Genomic DNA, 20,430 nt, shown 5'->3' on the forward strand with positions numbered 1-20,430 from the left:
GGGCCGAGTACACGCTGGCACGTGAAGTCATTGTTCTTTCGTAAAATATTCTCATGTGGACTATTTTCTTATGTTCTTTCTTCTTATATCTATTTTTTTTATGTATTTATTGGAAAGCTATCAATCAACGTTGGCTTTTTATCTTCTCAACAAAAGTACTGAACAATGCGGGGCAGAAATAAAGAAAAATTGCGGCAATCGCGTGTCTGGTGCGCGCGTAGACCACTTTGATCGGATCTAGGGTAGTGTGGATAGATATAGTTAGGTGTAGTAGCAGTATTATATAGTGTGTGTATGTGTATATATGCGAAAACATTGGAAGCACCACCACAGTTCGTGCACGTATCTCGACCCTCGAACTTCAGCCGTTACCGTGGAACCGCTAAAAATAATCCAAACACATCAAGTATGTTTACATTCCGAAATTACCTGTCAGATGAGCATCCATGTCAAAATTTTGAGAAAATGGATGACGACGAGAATCAGTTCGTGGTTGAGGACGTCAGTAAAATTATCAATGATACCATCGAGGCCACAATCGGCGGAAACACCTACCAGCAGGACAGAGTGAATCAGTGGAGCGCCGCAGTGTCGGAGCAGTGTCTGAGCGCGCTCAGCAAGCTGAAGAAGGCCTTCAAGTATGTGGTTACCTGTTCGATCATGCAGAAGAGTGGCGCAGGATTGCACACTGCAAGCTCCTGCTATTGGGATAGCGCCACCGATGGCACCTGCACGGTGCGATGGGAGAACAAGACAATGTATTGCATCGTTTCCGTCTTCGGTTTGGCCATCTAGAGTGCATTTCATTCATTCATTCAAAATACAACTCGAACTTATAAACACACTACATCGTTCGTAAGATTTTATTTTTCAGTCTACAATGTACCATCATCAAATATTTAAATAAATATACTATATATTTTTCTCAATTTATTTATCTTCTTATCAATTTCAGCTTTCAATTCAATTGATCTGTTATGTATGGAATTCTGGACACAGTGGAATATTGTCTGGTGTTGTCATTGAGAACTCTTAGTTGTTGGAAATTTAATGAAATTCGTTTGGTTTTACATAACTTTAATTGTCGATTTATGATTCATCTGAGACTATGCTCATCATATTAAGATTCTTATAAGACTATGATCATATTTAAAGGTTTTACTGAGACTACTTCTAAATACTTATTCTACTTACGAAGTTAATTTTTATAAATACAGGGTGGGAGTTTGAAGAGTAAGGCACGGTTTTGAGAAGATTGGATCTGTCTATTCTGCAGATTGGTTTTCAGTTGAAAATATGAAGGAACGTTACAATCGGTCACTGCCTTCCGTGGAATCTGTCTATTCTGCATATTGAATCTTATAGCTCATTATCCTTAGTGGTACCCAAATTTAGTGGTTGGACACAACTGGTCATCGATATACTCAATTTCCTTCAAATTCGTATTCAACTCAACTCAGTAATCTTCGATCTTCTTATCAATTTCAGAAATTATTAGAATTAGAGAAATTATATTCTTTTTCCACATTAATGTTTCATCGAATCAACAAATAATTTTCTTCCCGGTAGAATTTTATATATTTCACACCAATATTTCCAATTAAAATATACTTGCAGAAACAAAAAAATATTCATTTTTCATTCACAAATTATTTTCCTCATTCACTGACAATTTCGTTGACTTGCTAATCTTTTATCTGACTAATGCGTTAATTTGATTTGTTGATTTTCTTGATTCAGTGATTGGTTGACTTGTTATTTCATTGATTTTATGTTTCCCTTGTTTATAAATTAATTCGTAGGTATATTCAGTCATAAAACTTATTTTTATAATATTTTCTTGTTATTTTTTACAACAATTATAGATATGAGTATAAATATAAATATACTCAAGATAATGTTTTCTAATATGTATGAAATATGATATAAAGTGTATAAACGTTTTTAACTTATAAGGTAACATAAAGTTTTTTGTTGTATTGTTATTTTGCTTTAATCGTTAAAATAACAAAATAAATGTTAATGATAATTGCTAATTATTGAGTCAATTGTTTAAAACTTTCAAATTTCTTAAGTGCATTTCCTAAGATTTATTTTCTCAATTATTATATTTATGGTATAATTTATTTAATATGAATTTTTAAATGTCCATAAATGTCTGTATTTAAAATTTGAAAAAAAAGAAACAACAAATATTTGTTTATTACATTTTTAACTATGAGAAACAACAAAATTTTAACTTATTCATGTATCTCGTATATTTCTCATATAATATTACTATCATATGCAACCCTTTATTCGAATTCGATACCTTAACATACCTTTTTCTCAATTTCCACCAATGTGTACAGTAACGTGACAACTTGAGATTCTAGAAAATCTAAAATGATTATTATTACATTTAAATGAAAAATGCATAGATAAAAACAGTAAAATTCTCGTTTAGAATTCAGAACCATCGTCAAAAGATTATCACGGCTATTAATCAACTCGTCTGTAGCCAGAAACTTTTTCTTCGTGCGTTTTTCCTATTACCTTTGCATGATAAAACGCCATAAATTAGAACCGTACCTAATTCTATACTGGTTTGTATTATCTGCTTCAAACAGTCGTGCCAATTTAATTATGTGTTAGTAATTAAACAAAACTATTACTGCTATTTCAAACAGCGATAATCTCAATTCGATAGATAATATCGAGATAATAAATAGTTGTTTACCTATTCCAGTTCACTTTTATGTATGTTTTTATTTGAATGATACTGCAATACCTCTCATAGTGCGGCTTCGTTCAGTCCGGATTTACTATAGATAGATTTGAAAATTTCAAAATAAACTAAACTTTAATCATTTTGTTTGTTTTTTTTTCATTAAAAAATAGAAATTTACTGCACAAAATTATTTTGTTGATATACATTTAGTTCTTCGTTTAGTCATGTTTCCAACAGTGCGCAGAAGCGATTATTCGGACTATATGAGGCAAACTTATTAGTATTATCGGATTTCTAGGATTTTGTTAAGAAATAATCTTAAGAAAGTTTAAAATATTTTAGAACATAATTATTGGAGTAATATTTGTTTGCTAAAATAGAAATTATGTTCGTTGAACGCCACATTCTATTTCTGGCAATCCATCGGCTATAATTTTAATTTTATCCACCTGAACCTGAAGATTCTCCAACTCAGACTTCTTTTCCATCTCAATTTGAACAGTGTCCAGCAACATTTTCAACTCTTTTTCCAGCGCAACAATCGACTCTTCCTGTTTACTCAATTCCGAATCAATATCATCAATGTATCGTTCAATATCATCCACTTCCTCGAGACACTTGTTCACCTGATCATCGTTATACTCAATTTCCTTCAAATTCGTGTTCAACTCATCCAAATGATCTTCGATTTTCATCAATTCTTCATTTTGCTCCTCAATTATCTCCGTTAGAATGTCGTGTTGTTTCTGCTTATTTTCCAAAATTGCAACTAAATCTTCATTGAAATCATCTAAAATCGTTAGAATTTCCTCATATAATTCAATAGCTTCATCCAACTCGTCTATTTCCATTTTAATATGTTTCACTAATTTATTGATTTTATCATGTTTTTCTAAAATCGTAACGTAATTAAAATTGATAAAATATATAAAGTAAACCCTAAATATATAATAAATATTAAAGAAACATATTTACCGTCAATTTTTTTGAAGAAAATCTCGGATTCATCGAAAGAAGTTTGAATATCGTCAACTTCATCTTTATAATTCATATACACTTCATTGAATTCATTAAAAGCATTCTGTATAATCTCGGATTTTTTTTTCACTTCATCCAACGTAATCAATTCTGGACTAATAATGAAATTTGTATTTTTTTCTTTAACGCTATCTATATGAGAATTAAGTTCAAGAACTTGAAGCTTTTTAACTTTTTCTAACAAATACTCAGCAAACTTTTTATTTTTCATAGATTCATTAGCCAATTTCTTGACCTCATCGATACTCGCCTTTTTCAAATCAAAGTCGTACTCTTCGCGTTTTTCGCCAAGTTTTTCTTGTAGACTTTTATTATTATTTACAATTTCTTTCAGCAAAATTCCAACATTTTTCAGATTCTTATTGATGAAAGTCTGATCTTTAGAAATCATATTCAGTTTTTGTGTAATTTTCTTATGGACATCCAAAGTTGGTACATCTTCTTCGGGAATTTTCAACGTTTTCAACGTTTTTTCGATATTAGAAATTTCTTTTTTCATTTCCTTCAAATCGATACTCTTTTCTTGCGCAAAATATTTCAACGATTCGCTAAGTTTACGTTCTACGCGCATTAGATTTTTCGTGAGTTCATCCACATTATTCACTGCAGTTGATTTTTCGTTTTGGGATTGTAATAAAAGCACTTGTGTTTCATTTTGCAGCTTCAGCAAAGCAACTTCAAATTCATCGTATTTTCGTAAATACGACTCGAGCTCAGTTCTGTTTTCAACATAAGTTTTCAACTTATTCTTCACCAATTTGTAGCACTGATCGCAGGTTTCATCTATTAATTCGCATTTTTGTCTAAAATCAAATTTTATACAATTTATCAATAATATCTATTAGAAATATTAATATTATAAAATAATTTAATTGTTTTTTTCATACCCAATAAATCCTGCATTACATACGCAAGTTCCTTGTGCATCGCAAGTTTTTTGTGATGATCCAATTAAGTCACAAAAACAATCTTTTCCAAAAATATCTATAATAATGTTAGTTCAATTAAAGTTTTTAGTTAAATTGATATATAATAAATTATTTACCTGTTATTTGAAACAGAATCAATGCAAATGCAAGAAAACACTTTAAAATATTCATTCTAATATCGTGCGACTAGAATCATTGGTTTCGCTTATATGTGGAGAGCAACACATATTATGTTATCATCATTTGCTATCTTTTCATTTCTTTTGAAAAAAAACAAATATTTGTTTATTGCGTTAAAACAATAAAAAACAACTTCTCACTTTATGAATTATAATTTTACAAAATATTCTCGATTCACAGATTTTGAATATCTCTCATACAATATCAATATTATACGCAATATCGTAATATAAATTTAACACAATTTTGACCAATTTCACAATTTGTACGAATAACGCAAAAATAATAGTATTTCCACAAAAAAAGGAATTACATGAATTAAATTAAAAAAATGTTATATAATAATCAAGTTTGTAGAATTTTCGTTTAGATTTCAGCACCTGAAGTCAGAATTTTTTTTTGTGCGTTCTTTTCTATGCAAAGGTAGCATGAGAAAATGCCATAAATTAGAACTGTTCCTAATTTTATACTGGTTTGAGTTATCTGTTTCAAACGTTCGTGCCAATTTAATTATGTGTTAGTTATTAAACAAATCTATTTCAAACAGCGATAGAGAATAATATCGAGATAATACATTTTTGTTTACCTATTTCAGTTTTTTAATTTTATTTCAATACATATTGGTTTCTCAATTTTATGGAACTAAACTATGTAAGTAATTTATGTTACTTTTTAAAAATGAGAATAAAAACATGTATATACAATTACAGTAATACCTTGCATAGTCCGGCTTCGATTCACTACATTTTGGTTTGAAAATTTCAAAATAAACTAAATTTTATTTAAGCAAAATGTTTTTGTTTGGTTGCATTTAGTGCCTCGATTAGTTCCGTTTCAAACAGTCCGACATATTAGAGAACCCTATTAGCCGGACTATGCGAGGTATTGCTTAATTTGAACTACATTCAAATTATCTAAACTTATAGGACTTTATAGGAGTTTGTTATACTTTTTCATAATGAGAATGATAACATGTTTGTGTATACAATTACAGTAATACCTCGCATAGTCCGGCTTTGATTCACTACATTTTGGTTTGAAAATTTCAAAACAAACTAAATTTTATTTAAGCAAAATGTTTTTGTTTGGTTGTATTTAGTTCCTCGATTAGTTCGGTTTCAAACAATCCAACATATTAGAGAACCCTATTACCCGGACTATGCGAGGTATTGCTTAATTTGAACTACATTCAAATGATCTAAACGTATAGGAGTTTGTTATATTTTAAAATAGATTTGTTTGATGAACGATACATTCCATATCAGGAATTCCATCTGCTATAATTTTAATTTTATCCACCTGAGCCTGAATTTTTGTCATCTCTGATCTCTTTTCCATCTCAATTTGAACAAAGTCTAGCAACATTTTCAACTCTTTTTCCAGCGCAACAATCGACTCTTCCTGTTTACTCAATTCTGAATCGATATCATCAATGTATCGTTCAATATCATCCACTTCCTCGAGACACTTGTTCAGCTGATCATCATTATACTCAATTTCCTTCAAATTCGTGTTTAACTCATCTAAATGATCATCGATTTTCTTCAAATCTTCATTTTGCTCCTCGATTATCTCCGACAGAGTGTCATGTTGCTTCTGCTTATTTTCCAAAATAGCAACCAAATCTTTAGCAAAATCATCTAAAATCTTTTTAATTTCCTTATATAATCTAATAGCTTCATCCAGCTCATCTATTTCCATTTGAATATGTTTCACTAATTTCTTGATTTTATTATGTGTTTCTAAAATCATAAATTAATTAAAATAATAAATCAAAAAACAAAGTACTTAAAAGAAATTTACCGTTAATTTTTTTGTACATAATCTCGGATTCATCAAAAGAAGATTCAATATCCTTAACTGCATTTTTATAGATCTTATACATTTTACTGAATTCATCAAAAGCATTCTCGATAATCTCTGATTTCTTCTTCACTTCTTCAAACGTAGTGAATTCGGGAGTGATAGTAAAATTGTTGATTTTTTCTTGAACTATCTCAATATCAATATCAAAAAAAATGACGGAAGGCGTTTGAAGCTTCTTAACTTTTTCTATCAAATACTCAGCAAATTCTTTATTTTTCATAGATTCATTAGCCAATTTCTTGACCTCATCGATACTCGCCTTTTTCAAATCAAATTCGTACTGTTCGTGTTTTTCGCCAAGTTTTCCCTGTAGACTTTTGTTATTATTTGCAACTTCCTTCAGCAATTTCCCAACATTTTTCAGGTTCTTATTGATGAAAAACTGATCTTTTGAAACCTTATTCAATTTTTCTGTAATCTTCTTATGGACATCCAAAGTTGGTACATCTTCATCGGGAATTTTAAACGTTTTCAACGTTTTTTCTATATCATTAATTTCTTTTTCCATTTCCTCCAAATCTATACTCTTGTCCTGCGCAAAATATTTCAACGATTCGCTTAGTTTACGTTCTATACGCGTTAGATTTTTCACGAGTTCATCCACATTATTCACTACAGTTGATTTTTTGATTTGGGAATGTAATAAGAGCACTTGTGTTTCATTTTGTAGCTTCAGCAAAGCAACTTCAAATTCATCGTATTTTCGTAAATACGATTCGAGCTCAGTTCTGTTTTCAACATAAGTTTTCAACTTATTCTTCACCAATTTGTAGCACTGATCACAGGTTTCATCTATTAATTCACATTTTTGTCTAAAATCAAATTTTATACAATTTATCAATAAACCCCATTAGAAATATTAATACTATAAAATAATTTAATTGTTTTTTTTTTCATACCCAATAAATCCTGCATTACATACGCAAGTTCCTTGTGAATCACAAGTTTTTTGTGATGATCCAATTAGGTCACAAAAACAATCATCTCCAAAAATATCTAAAATATCGTTGGTTTAATTATTGTTTTTTTTGTTAAATTGATATATAATAAAACATTTACCTGTTATTTGAAACAGAATGAGTGAAAATACAAGAGAACACTTTAAAATGTTCATTTTTATATCGTGCGACTAGAATCATTGGATTCATTTATATGAGGAGAGGAATCTAATGTTATCATTTGCTATCTTTTCATTCCTCACAATCGACATAATCTTTGTATCAACTTACCTTGAAATCAGCTGTTAGTAAATGTAACATTCTAAATACATATGATACCGCAATTTTTATTTGATTTTAAATTAAATTATATAAAAATTTAATTAGTATAAATACTGTATTTACTTAAAAAATAATTACTAAATAGGAATTTACATTAATAATTTTGCATAAATATTATATTTTGTATGCTAAGTAATAAAACATATTTATTCGTCAAATATGACATCGATAATTGTTGTCAGATCAGTATAACTGATTATCGGATTCCATGGCAACCAATAGCAGTTGGTACACCTTTTTATCTCATATCACATAGTTTTGATAAAGTATTATTTTATGAAAAATCTAATTGTTGTAATTTTTGAAATCCTTTGCAACTTTAGAAATCTACATAGATATAACCAAAAATTTAGAAAATTTTTCAAGAGAAACTAATGACAGACATTTTATTGTGTCTTTATATTTTCTGCATTGTTTAACAGAAAAAATAAATGTAGTTGGAAATATAACATATTTATATAACAAATAATATAAAAATTGTATTTATGAGAGTAACAAAATCATTGTATAAAATTTGTTAGACAACTAAAGTAATATATAAAGAAAATTATATTTTGTTTAGTATGTTTAAGTCATTTTAAATTTATGTTAGATCAAATACAATTAAAAAATATATTAATATTATTAATAAGAAAATTAATAATAAACAGGAACATAAATCTTTATTTCATAAAAAAAAATCTTTTTAATTTAAATGCGCGAAGAAAAATTACATAATTCTTACTTTTCAATTCCAGCCGTGACTATTGTTGCTTTGGTATAAAAAAAACTATGCACTAAATGTTATATACAATATTATATACACAGAGAGATTAGTTGTGTTGTGAAATGAATTACGGTTCCAGTACAAATTTCCGGAAGCATCCTTCCGGTAGAGCGGCGGCGATTTGCTCAATATTCTCCACTTCCTTCGAGAGACGTTTGATCTCCTCGTTGTAGCTTTCGACAAGTGCGTTTTGTTCCTTCTGTTCGATCTGAAGATTTCTCAATATCTCCTCCAAATTGGCATCCTTCACACGTTGCTCGGCATTCCTCAAATTCTGCTCCAACCGATTCAACTCTTCCTCATCGAAGTCGGGTAAATTATCCAATTCCTTGACGATTGCCTCCACTTCCTTCAAAATATCATGCACCTTCTTAGTTGCATCTTGCGAATCTTTTTGTGCTATTCCAACCTGAAATATAAATTTAAAGTAAATTTATAAATAATTTAGTATTTTGTTAGTGTACCTTGTCTTTGGCTAAGTTGAGTAAAGTATCGTTGCTTCCGGTCTGCTCCAGTAATCTTCTGAATTCGTTTGCAGTGTTCTCAACTCTATCCGCCATTAATTCGGCTTCCGTCTTCAGATCGGTCGCATTGTTGCTCATCACTTCCACTTCCAGTTTGACGTTTTCGGCATCCTTCGTAGCTTGAATGGCAAGATCTCTTGCGTTCTTCGCCCGATCTAACGCACTTTCGGCGTTCTCTTTGGCATCGAGCAACAACTTCTGGGCATCTCCTATAATGTCGTTCGCTTCATCGATTAGAGCGCGAATCTCAGGAATCTCCCGAAGGGATTGCTGAGCTGCTTCCTTGCTTTCCTGGACCTGTTTATCGAACTCTGAAATATAAACGATCGAGTAATTATCTAACATTCCCTCTCAAACTCTAAAGTTTTGAAACCTCTGGTCTAGAATCTCAAGACAATATAAATAAATAAACTTACCGCTTAAAGTAGCATACATAGCCTGGGCATCGTTTAAGGTGTTATCACCAAGTTTGACGGCGTTCTCAGCCTGTGATCTATACAGATCAAAGTCAGCTTTCAGATCGTTAAAACTCTCTTCCTGGTCGTTTCCTCTGTTAAGCAATTCTGTGGATATATTCAATTGCTCGTCGATTTCATCCAACATTTTCTCGTTATCAGCAAGAAGAGCTTCTGTCGCATCCAAAATAGCCCTTGCATCAACGTTAACAATATCAGAATCTTTCTTCAGTTTATCAATATCCACTTCAGGCACCACCAAATTTTGCGCATCGTTCAGCAAACTCAGGGCGCTATTCTTGATATCGCTCGACTTCTTATGCGCATCCACAGACCACTGCTTAACCCTTTCTAACTTTGCCTCAGTATTGGTAATGTCATTGTTCAAAGAGCGAATCTCTTGCGTGATATTTTTTTTCTGATCCGTCAAATTCTTTGCGAGATCGTAAGCTTCGATGGACTTGATTTTAGCCTCTCCGGACACCGATAAAATATCGGCGGCCTCGTTCTCCAAAGCATCGGAAAGTTTACGAGCTTCCAAAGAGATTTTCGTCATATTCTCAGATTGCTGACCAAATAATTTCGCGCGTTTTTGCGCTCTTTCTAGCGCAAGTTTTCCTTGTGTTGACACAGTTTCTAGCGAATTCTCAATTAATAAACTCACATCCTTGAGTATATTTTCGGTTTCCGTTATGTTCGTTTGCGCAAATCCATCTGAATTAATAATAGAACATTAATATGAATTAAGTGAAAACAGTATTAAGTAAATCGTACCTTGATGTTTGGCTAGAAGAATATTTTCGTTGATCTCTTCAAGGATTTCCGATATTTCCTCCTGCCTTTTACTGATCTCGTCTAATTTTTCTTCAAGCGTTTTATCGTCTGTTCCCAAACCAGCTTTAGCTCTATTGTTTAAATCCAAAACTTCATCTTGGATTTTCTGCAACTTCTTTTCAAAGCTACGATCATCGATTACGGTAGGATTCCTTTCGATCTCATCCAAAATGCTGCGCAATTGATGGATCTTCATCAAGTGACGACGCGAAGCATCACGCACCAAGTTGTAACAATCGGGACAATCGACGCAACCTCTCTGACGATCGTATTTGTTTTCTTTGCAACGATCGCACTTCCTGCCTTCGACATTCTCCAGGCACGGACATTGCCCATGCGAATCACACTGCATGTCTTGAGAACCGATACCATCGCATTCGCAATCTCTACATCCTTCCGCCGAAAATCCATATTTGTTAGTCTCGCATTGATCGCAACGTAAACTGAAAATATTAAATTGAAATATTTGAAGAGGAATAAACGTAACAAACAAACCCTGTAATTCCTGGACGACAAAAACATTGTCCACTGTAAATATTACAAGTGTGATTGAAAGAACCAACAGAATCACAATTACAGGATGAGCAACCTTCTCCAGTCACAATATTGTAATAACCGTCTTCGCACAAATCGCAATTCTTTCCGTGCACGTGCGGCTTGCAATTGCAGGATCCTGTGAATTGATCGCACATCAAATTACCATCTCTTCCTTCGAATGTACCATGAGGCATGCATCTGCAAGGTTGGCAATCCCCTTTTGGTAAAGACAATGCGTCTCCATAGAATCCTGAAACCCTAACATTACATAACAAAATCCAAGCAATTATCTCAACAAATAAACTAATCACCTGACAAACATCTATCGCATTTGTAGCCTTCGGTATTATGAATACATTTCAAACACTCTCCAGTCGTAGTATTGCAGTTTCCAATCGCATTTGGATCTATGTTTAAGTTGCAGTCGCATTGCTGACAAGGTGTTCTTTGTCCGAATCTGCCGCTCGGATCTCCAAAGTATCCGTCGGAGCAGGAATCGCATCTGTGTCCGGTGTATCCTACTGGACATTCGACGCAAACGGTGTCTTCGTCGAGTTGAATGCAAGCTCCGCCGTTTGGACAACCGCACGAAAGACAATCCGAATTGGTTCCGCTCAACGCGTTTCCGTAATAACCTCTGGCGCATCGCTCGCAATTATCACCAGCAGTGTGATGCTGGCAGATGCATCTTCCGGTTTCCGAATCGCAAATCTCTGCGTGTTTGTTGCAATCGCAAGGAATGCACGGCATGAATGGTCCTCCGAGCGATGGAGAATGTCTGTATCCAGGGGCGCAGGATTCGCAGTATTGTCCCACATAGCCTGCAAAAGATCACAAAAAATTAATTTTCTTGTTTCAGTATTCATTAAATAATATATAATAGCTGAGAATTTGCTCATTTTAAACATTACAAAGAGTGAGACAAGAGTAAAGAGTTAGAAATTATAAACTACCTTGTGGACATCTGCACTGTTCGACCCAATGTGCTGATCTTCCTGCCACTCCCCTTGAAGCCGTTTCCAATTTAACGTGAGCCAAGAAACCTACGCCTCCCGGAGAGTAAGTACCTCTAATTTTAATTGCAGTTAACTGAGTAAGTATGGACATAAAAGCTCTTGCAGATAGCCTCGGTGACCATCCGTAAATATGGCTTTCGTGTAACCTGAACGTGTATTCGTAATTCTGAAATTACATAATTAAATCAATTATATTTATGTAAATGGTAATGAAAGAAGTAATTGAAATAGAAATGTTAATTACTTGTAGTGATGGAACTGCATTTCCTTGAGCGAAAATGTGATTGGTGATGTAAGTTCCAGCGCCTTCAAGTATAATATCGGTGGGCGTCGGAATCGCTCGATTCTCACCTATCCTCAGTGTAAAAGTGAGCAGTTGATTGTACGAAGCCCTTTGATCCCCAAGGTATCTGTCAGGAGCCAAGAAGTACACAGCCTCACTCCCTAGAGACGTGGCTCCAATCGACTGAGTCAACCCGTTGTACTGCAAAGCAATGCTTCGATTGTTAGAGTCCACACCCTTCCAGCGCTCGTTGCTCTTGGTAAAAGCAGACACCAATTGGTATTTAGAATAACTCGGAGCAGAAACACACTCGGAGGAGTGTCCGTAACAGAAGCATGGTGTACACCCGAAATCATTCTCCGAATCCAGATTAAAGAAACCCGGTTTACATTCTTTGCACCTTTTACCCTCGACGTTCTCCTTGCAGGAGCAAATTCCAGTGTACGGATCACAGCTCGGCTGGTTATTTGAAGATCCTTCGATACTGCAGCCGCATGATTTGCATCCGTTCGGCCCGAATTGGTAATGATTGGCATCGCAGCGATCGCATTTCGCTCCAGTCACACCCGGTTTACACTGACATTTTCCTTCGGAACTACATTGCAAACTCCTCGATCCGACCGGATCGCAATTACAAGCAATGCAACTTTGATCCTCCCTTTGGTAATAGTTTTCCTTGCAACGTTCGCAATTCGGACCATCTCGATTAGCAAGACAATCCAAACAATGTCCGCCGTGTCCTGTCCTTTGATACAACTCCTTATCGAAGAAACACCTTTGCGAAAACCCGTTGCAATTACAAGCTACAAAATAAATTTTATTAATCATCCAATATCAAATTAATTATTTTTTTCCAATTATTACGTTTGCATTCATTCGCGTTCCTTTCAGAAGCTCTACCCCATGGAGCGTCGTTGAAGAACGGAAGACACACTTCACAATCCGGACCTGCCGTGTTGTGCTCGCACTTGCAAACCCTGTTTTGTGATCCATCTAGATCCGAAGAGTAAATGCATTCGGAGGAGTGACCGTTGCATTTGCATCGAGCTCCAACCGAGACTTCAACGATTGAATAGTAGTAAGATCGAAGAACAGAAGTATCAGAGAAAAGCTCATCACCGAAAGTGTTCAATCGGTTTAAAGTAATGCGAATATCAGTAGCTGTTACCCATTCCTACAATCAATTTCTCTTTATTTTAACTTCCAAACTAAATTCATATAAAAAAAGCATACCTGTAATTCAGGGCTGGAATCGAAGTTGTAAGCGGAAGGCCTAAACTCCAAAGTGGCAAAAGCAATGTTTCCATCTTTCAAAGGTGAAATATCCGAGTATTCCGAAGTGCACAAAGCCCTGGTTTCATCCCCGCGCGAAATCTTATTGGAATCAGGTAAACTATAAGTATCTCGGCAAGTGGCGCTGCAAACAAAATTAATTAACGAAATATCAAACTGTTTATTTATTTTACAAATTAATTACCTGTAATATTGGTATGGAATCCAAGGACAATCCTCGCAACTTCTTTTGTAAATGGCGAAACTCTCGGGCCTTGGGGAATGGAACCAAAGTCGAACGTATGTTATATCGAACGATTTCCCTGAAACACAGGACGTTCAATATCAGGAACTGTGTACACTTTGAAAGCTTCGCTTCCTACGCAAATATGCGCTCTTCTAAACTGTAATCTTCATAATTCAATAGAAATGATTTATGTTTCCTATGGCTCAAAATAATTGCATATGCAACGTCCCAGTGAATACAATTTAAATCGTGATGTTCGTATTATCCTTTCGTGGGTTGACTTTAAAAGCAATTCCAAAACGATTTATATAATCTCTATGTTTATATATTTAAAATATTATATGTACATTTTTAGCAATTCCAGCAAGTAAACTAATACATTTACTTTGATTATTTAACGTTTGAAATCTGAACAATAATTAATATAAACTAATTCACTTTACTTTTAACTTTCTTACTTAAGTGCTATAAATGTATATTCTCTTTGATTCACGAATCTAACTAAAAAATATATAATTGTAATTACAGAATAGAAGTATTACTATCTTTATATAATAATTAGATTTATATCATCTAAGTTGTAAGTACATTAATAGGAATTATAGTTATTTGATTTGTAAAATATTTTTATAACCTTGAGAATATTATTTTTACGCAGATTTAATTAGATTCTAACTGAAATAAAGAATTTTAAATGAAAAATACGAGTTATACTTTTTTTTACAGTTTCACAGATGTTAACACGCATTGCTTGTGAAATCTAATTAAAATACAGAATTCTAAATAAAAATTTATTGATACAAAATCTGAGGTAAGTAAATTTACTTTATGAAAAATTTAAATTTACTGATTTACTTTAAAACCAAATAAATGTATGAAAACTCAGTGGATTTTCGAATCTTGTGAATATCAAATAAATAAACATTCATAATTTGTTAAATTTGATTGAAATAAAGAAGTTTTAATGACCAACAAAAGTTTTACTGATTTTCTATTTATTTAAATACTTTAATATTATTACTCTTTGACACATTTAATCAAAAGTTAAATTAATTTAATTTGAATCACGAAATCTAAGAGTTGTCTACTACACGTATAGATATAATAATTAATTCGAGACAAATATTTAGGTCGTATAAATTTGATTTTTTTTGTAAAATTTTATAAAAATTTCCATAAAAAATGTAATCTGAATGCAATTGGAAACAGTGTCAACTGTAATTGTTTTAATGCAATTTCTTAACGTTAAGATAATGCGCAATCTGTATTTGCGGTGCAAACAATGGGGATGTGCAAACATCCTTCGGAGAGGAGAAATCATCCGAGGAAGTTTCAAACATTCGTACTCTGCATACTCACGCAAATGTAAAGTCAAGTTGACTTCGTTCGGATATTGGATGCCATCCTCCATGGTTTCAGATTGCCACCAGGTGGGTGTATCCTCGCTGTCGGTGAGGAATTCTGCAGAATGTTGTCCTCTTGTGCAGACATCGCACGAGGACATCGACGTTCCCGTTTGTATGCAATAAGGAGTCGGTCCATTCTCGCCGCACGTGTTCGTAGCTTCTATAAGATTGTTGAAGGCAGGATTCTCGAAGGCAGGAATGCATCTCTGTAATAATAATTAAATCGATAATAATATTTAGATTTGTATTCTTCAATGGATTCGCAAATATTCCGAACTAATACAAAACAATACTAATACATACAAAAATAAATCGCACAAACAGATACTTAATTGTATATAAGGAAAAAATAATCGTTTATGTACGAAAATTAATGTTTTATAGCAATTTTTAATTTTCTTCAATTAAAATTTAGTTTATTTTGATATTTTTCAAACCGGACTATTGTGAGAATCCGGACTGATCCAAGCCGCACTATGCAAGGTATTGACGTACATTAAACCAACATTAACATTTAGTCTTGTCTTCTATATGGATTATTGAAATCACATTCTTAACATAATTTACTTCTTGGATTTTTGTAATTAAAATTGTAACAATTAGTGAGACAATTATTAAATTGATTGGATTTGATATTAGTTTATTTTGATATTTTTAAAGCGGATTATTGTAAGATTCCGGATTGATTGAATCCGCACTCTGCAAGGTATTGATGTACATTAAACTAACACTAATAATTAGTCTTGTTATGTATTTGGATGATTGCAATCACATTCTTAACATAATTTACTTCTTGGATTTTTATTATAAAAATGGTAACAATTAGTGAGACAATTATTAAATTGATTGGATTTGATATTAGTTTATTATGATATTTTCAAACCAGATTATTGTGAAAATCCGGACTTATCCAAGCCGCACTATGCGAGGTAATGATGTACATTAAACCTACACTAATAATGTGTCTTGTCTTGTATTTGGATTATTGCAATCACATTCTTAACATAATTTACTTCTTGGATTTTTGTAACTAAAATTGTAACAATTAATGAGAAAATTAATAAATTTCTTGGATTTGTTATTAAAGATATTTGAAATACAGATCTATATATTGAATAAGTATAAACTGCAATCTTTAGATTGTATGGCGAGTGCAGCAAAGGACTCGAGGTCGTCAACCCCTCGTATGGTCTGCACGTGTGTACTTCTGAATTATTGTTTTACATTACCTGTACATAATTACTCGAGGAATTTAACTTCTCTTCGAACCATTTCCATTCTCAAAATCAATAAATGACATCGACTTGCACAATGACAGATAAAACGTTTGAGTTGAGTGAAAGTGTAGTTACGTTATCAGTTAACTGCGATCCAAATTCTGGTTATTATTTAAACATCTTTTTTTAAATTCTGGAATCTAAACGCTTATACAAAACATCTAACTTGTGTGGATTGATGAGAAACATTCAATTCCGTCTATTTTTACAGGTACGTAGATTGCGTTCGAAAGATTCTTTAACGTTGTCCGTTAATTAATATTAATTTTGCAAGGAATTGTGGAGGAAATCATAGATTTTTTTGTTGTGCGTGGACAGGTTTGCTTCTGTCGCTGAAAATGGAATAGACTGGTATAAAAATAGTCGCAAAGAGTCGACTGAGACTGAGAGGCAACAAAGCCAGTTAGTTATATTGTGAATTAGACTTTAGTTCTATTCATTTAAAAAAATAATTAGGTAATGTTTTAAATAAAAAAAAGTTCATTAATGAAACAAAATATTTATTTTTATGCCAAATAATTTACATTGATATAGTAAATCACAAAGTAACTGTAATACTTATAGGGTTTTAATAATTGATTTAGAGTTTTAATTAAAAATAAACTATTTGCAAATGACATATTTCTTAATAGTTGTTAAATGTTTGCTGAATAATAATACAATTAACAGAATTTGTCGAAAGAGAGACGAACAGAAAATATTAGGACTAATTGTTTTACGTAACTATGTAATTAATAATTTTTCAAAATAACTTGAGAAAAAGTTAATAATTAAATTCTTACTATGACTAAACAACTTGATTCAATACATTATAAACATATATTTCCATAATATCGTTTTGTATTTGTATTTTCTAAAGTACTATTTCTATATTATCTTCATTTAAATGTAATTATTCGAAATCGAAATTAATTTCACTCTATTAACTTTACTTAATACTAGTATAACCCATAATAAAAGTACTGAATTTGACTCTTTGCATATAAATCTTCATTTCTTTTACAATTTAGAAACTTTAGTAAAAAAAATCATTTCTACTATATTAAGTATATAATATATTTCACTTTATTTATTATTTCTAAATCTAATTATTCGAAATAACAATTAATTTCAGTTTATTGACTTTTCAACTTAATTAACTAAGGATAACCGTAAAATTAAAAAAAGTAAATTTTTACTGTTTAGAAACTTATGCGGAATTTCAAGCAATTCCTCGTAAGCTATTTCAATATTTATGTTAAACATATTAACAAGTAATTCAAATGTTTTATTATGTAGTGTAAATATATTTAATTGTAATTAATTCGGTAAACTTTATTTATTAAAGTTAATTGGAAAGCTGAAATATTAGTAAATAATACAATTTGATTTTCATAAATAAAAATTGATGTTTAAAAAAAAATCTAATTTGATATAATTTTGATAGTTTTATCCATTATTTGCTTTGTTTTAAAATTACAATTATTGTATGTAGTTTAAAAATATATATTTACGTATTATTTTAAGTGATCTTAGGGCATCGAACTGATGTAAATGTGTTTGAAAGTATTGAAAACATGAATAATGTTATGATTCAGACACATGTTGTAGGTTTCTTGTGCGTTACTTACGCTCTGGTGCAATGACTAAGAGTTTCGGTAATTTGAAATATACTATAAAAGGGAAATGTTTGTGGGTCATCGCATTGCAATTATGTATAGCTGCTGTAGAGATTAGTTTGCTTGCAGCGGTAGCAAACAATGGTAATGGTATTTTACAAAAAAAAAGATTGGCGCACTTTAGGCGTGGGATGGTATTAATAGCACTGCGGAGAGAGAGAAATGCTATTTTGAATTATCCAAAACAAACCTGAGGCCTATTGAAGCTGTCGTAGCAGCGGGTGCCGTTCTGGCCGAGGACGGGCGTGCTCCTAATTTCGTGGGCTCCGATCCATCGGCTGTGAAGTGCACAGGACACCAGAAGGATGCCCAACCGGAACATCAGCATCTTCAAACAGTTCACGCGCAACTAAAACCGAACTCAGAATTGGATGTTGTGATGTAACGACGCGCACTTGACTGTTGTGATGGTCCACACGCTGCCCAGATCCAGGCACACGGACGAATGCTGCTCGATGCTGCTCTCCAGATGCCCCGATGCCTCCTTGATAACTTTGCCCTCCGCGCTCTCGAAGGAGGGAGTTCCAGTTTTTTTTTTGTCAGTTGATATTTTCTTCTTCCTTCGTGACAATTGTTGATACATTGCAATCGTCTCGTAATATGCGTTTCGGACACTCTGACCTTTTTTTTCGTAGTAATAACATTTGTTGTATAATATCTATTACAAATGATTAGAATAAAAAAAACTATGAAGCACATTCAACACATTAACATATTATCATAACAGTTTGATATTTATTTCGCATACTGATTGTTTCATAAGTACAGTACATTCAGTTAAATGTCTTAGTTTCATCTCTGATTTTATTTTTATTCTGTTCCAAAAAATAGTATGTAAGTCGATTCGAATTAATGTACAGTAATACCTCGCATAGTGCGGATTCCACAAATATCCTAAAAATAATTGTGTATACTATTTGTTTCGTATTAAAATTTAGTTTGATTTGAAATTTTTAAGCCGGACTGATGGAAGCCGAAGACAAAGCAAGATATATCTTTGGTGAAATTCTCTAAAAAATTTTAATTTTATATCTGATCTTCTATTATTCTGTTGCAAAAGTAATAATCATTAATATTTAAGAAAAAATAATATCTATATTTCTGAGGAATTCTAAGCAATAAATCATGACATTCTTAAAATTTCACTAAAATTCAATAATACTCAGCTAATTGTAGGTAATTTAATATTATAATATTTGTTTTACTTAAGTAAAGTTAATTACTTAATTTATGTTAGCATTTTTATATTTAATATACAAGCATTGTCTTAAAGTTTCCTTACTTTTAACTTAATACAAAATTTTGCAAAATGTAAATGTCCATATGTAATTAGTATTTCATAAAAGTTTCATAGTTTTTTAATAAATCTAATAAATTATAAAGAAACTCCTTTTTCAATACTTAAGACATATTTCTTTTCATTTAGTCATTGTAATCAAAATCCACAAACATTATATGATTATTTATATAACATTATTAGTTATAGTTTCCTTATAAGATATACTTTAAATAGATTTCAGGAAATATAATAAAAATTTTGAAAGCGCAGATGGAACATTTGTTTTTAATTTGTTTAATCCCACAAAATTCATGAATGTCTTTGTTATTATATTACTAAAACCAGTATAATTAATTTTTAGCTCAATTTTTTTAAATTTGATATATAATTGATATGTAATATGTACTTTATTTAAATCCAACAACATATAATGAACAAATGGTTCACTTTTTATTCTAATTAAAATATTGAATGAATTTCTCGTCATTTTCAAGATATGTTCTTGTATTTGTACAGTATTTATTGCAATAATTAATATGGATTTAGGTCTAATTTGACAATAAAAATCCTGAGTCAAAATCAATGATTTAGCACATATATGAATCAATAAAAATGTCATTCATCAATTTTATTTAAATTTCGATAATACCTACCTAAAGCACAGCTTTGATCAATCAAACTAAAATATAATCCTCTCATATTTTACAATTAAATAATTACTCGTAACATCACTCGTAAATTTAATATCATATTCATATATAGTCTAAAAACTACAATAATATAAAAAATGCTGCTTTTTAAGGTGTAATATTGCATAAAGTAATATTTACTTAAGTTCTGACTTTAAATTTGATTTAAATAATATTTTAATAG

The 20,430-nt window shown here is 31.8% G+C and overlaps 3 protein-coding genes across 3 annotated transcripts; 1 reads left to right on the plus strand and 2 right to left on the minus strand.

The window, feature by feature from the left end:
• Positions 1-338: 338 nt before the first annotated feature.
• Positions 339-882, plus strand: LOC108557242 (dynein light chain Tctex-type-like). Its single transcript, XM_017913684.1, has one exon. The coding sequence runs from the start codon at positions 409-411 to the stop codon at positions 793-795; it is 387 nt and encodes a 128-aa protein (XP_017769173.1). The 5' UTR covers positions 339-408; the 3' UTR covers positions 796-882.
• A 2,211-nt stretch (positions 883-3,093) lies between these two features.
• Positions 3,094-7,982, minus strand: LOC108557238 (sporulation-specific protein 15-like). Its single transcript, XM_017913680.1, has 5 exons — positions 7,953-7,982; positions 6,661-7,498; positions 6,111-6,548; positions 3,686-4,531; positions 3,094-3,602 (listed from the first exon to the last, which is right to left on the minus strand). Exons 1-5 carry the CDS (start codon positions 7,980-7,982, stop codon positions 3,094-3,096), a joined length of 2,661 nt encoding a protein of 886 aa, XP_017769169.1.
• Positions 7,983-8,665: 683 nt separating this feature from the next.
• On the minus strand, positions 8,666-18,735 carry LOC108557243 (laminin subunit gamma-1-like). Its single transcript, XM_017913685.1, has 13 exons — positions 18,469-18,735; positions 15,297-15,549; positions 13,896-14,013; positions 13,652-13,835; positions 13,283-13,592; positions 12,380-13,221; positions 12,073-12,301; positions 11,431-11,940; positions 11,078-11,369; positions 10,523-11,025; positions 9,710-10,462; positions 9,234-9,604; positions 8,666-9,178 (listed from the first exon to the last, which is right to left on the minus strand). The coding sequence occupies exons 1-13, from the start codon at positions 18,604-18,606 to the stop codon at positions 8,837-8,839; spliced, it is 4,845 nt and encodes a 1,614-aa protein (XP_017769174.1). The 5' UTR covers positions 18,607-18,735; the 3' UTR covers positions 8,666-8,836.
• Between the last annotated feature and the right edge of the window lie 1,695 nt (positions 18,736-20,430).

The sequence above is a fragment of the Nicrophorus vespilloides genome, unplaced genomic scaffold, assembly GCF_001412225.1.
Source record: "Nicrophorus vespilloides isolate i.1.1-1 unplaced genomic scaffold, Nicve_v1.0, whole genome shotgun sequence".
Lineage (NCBI taxonomy): Eukaryota > Metazoa > Arthropoda > Insecta > Coleoptera > Silphidae > Nicrophorus > Nicrophorus vespilloides.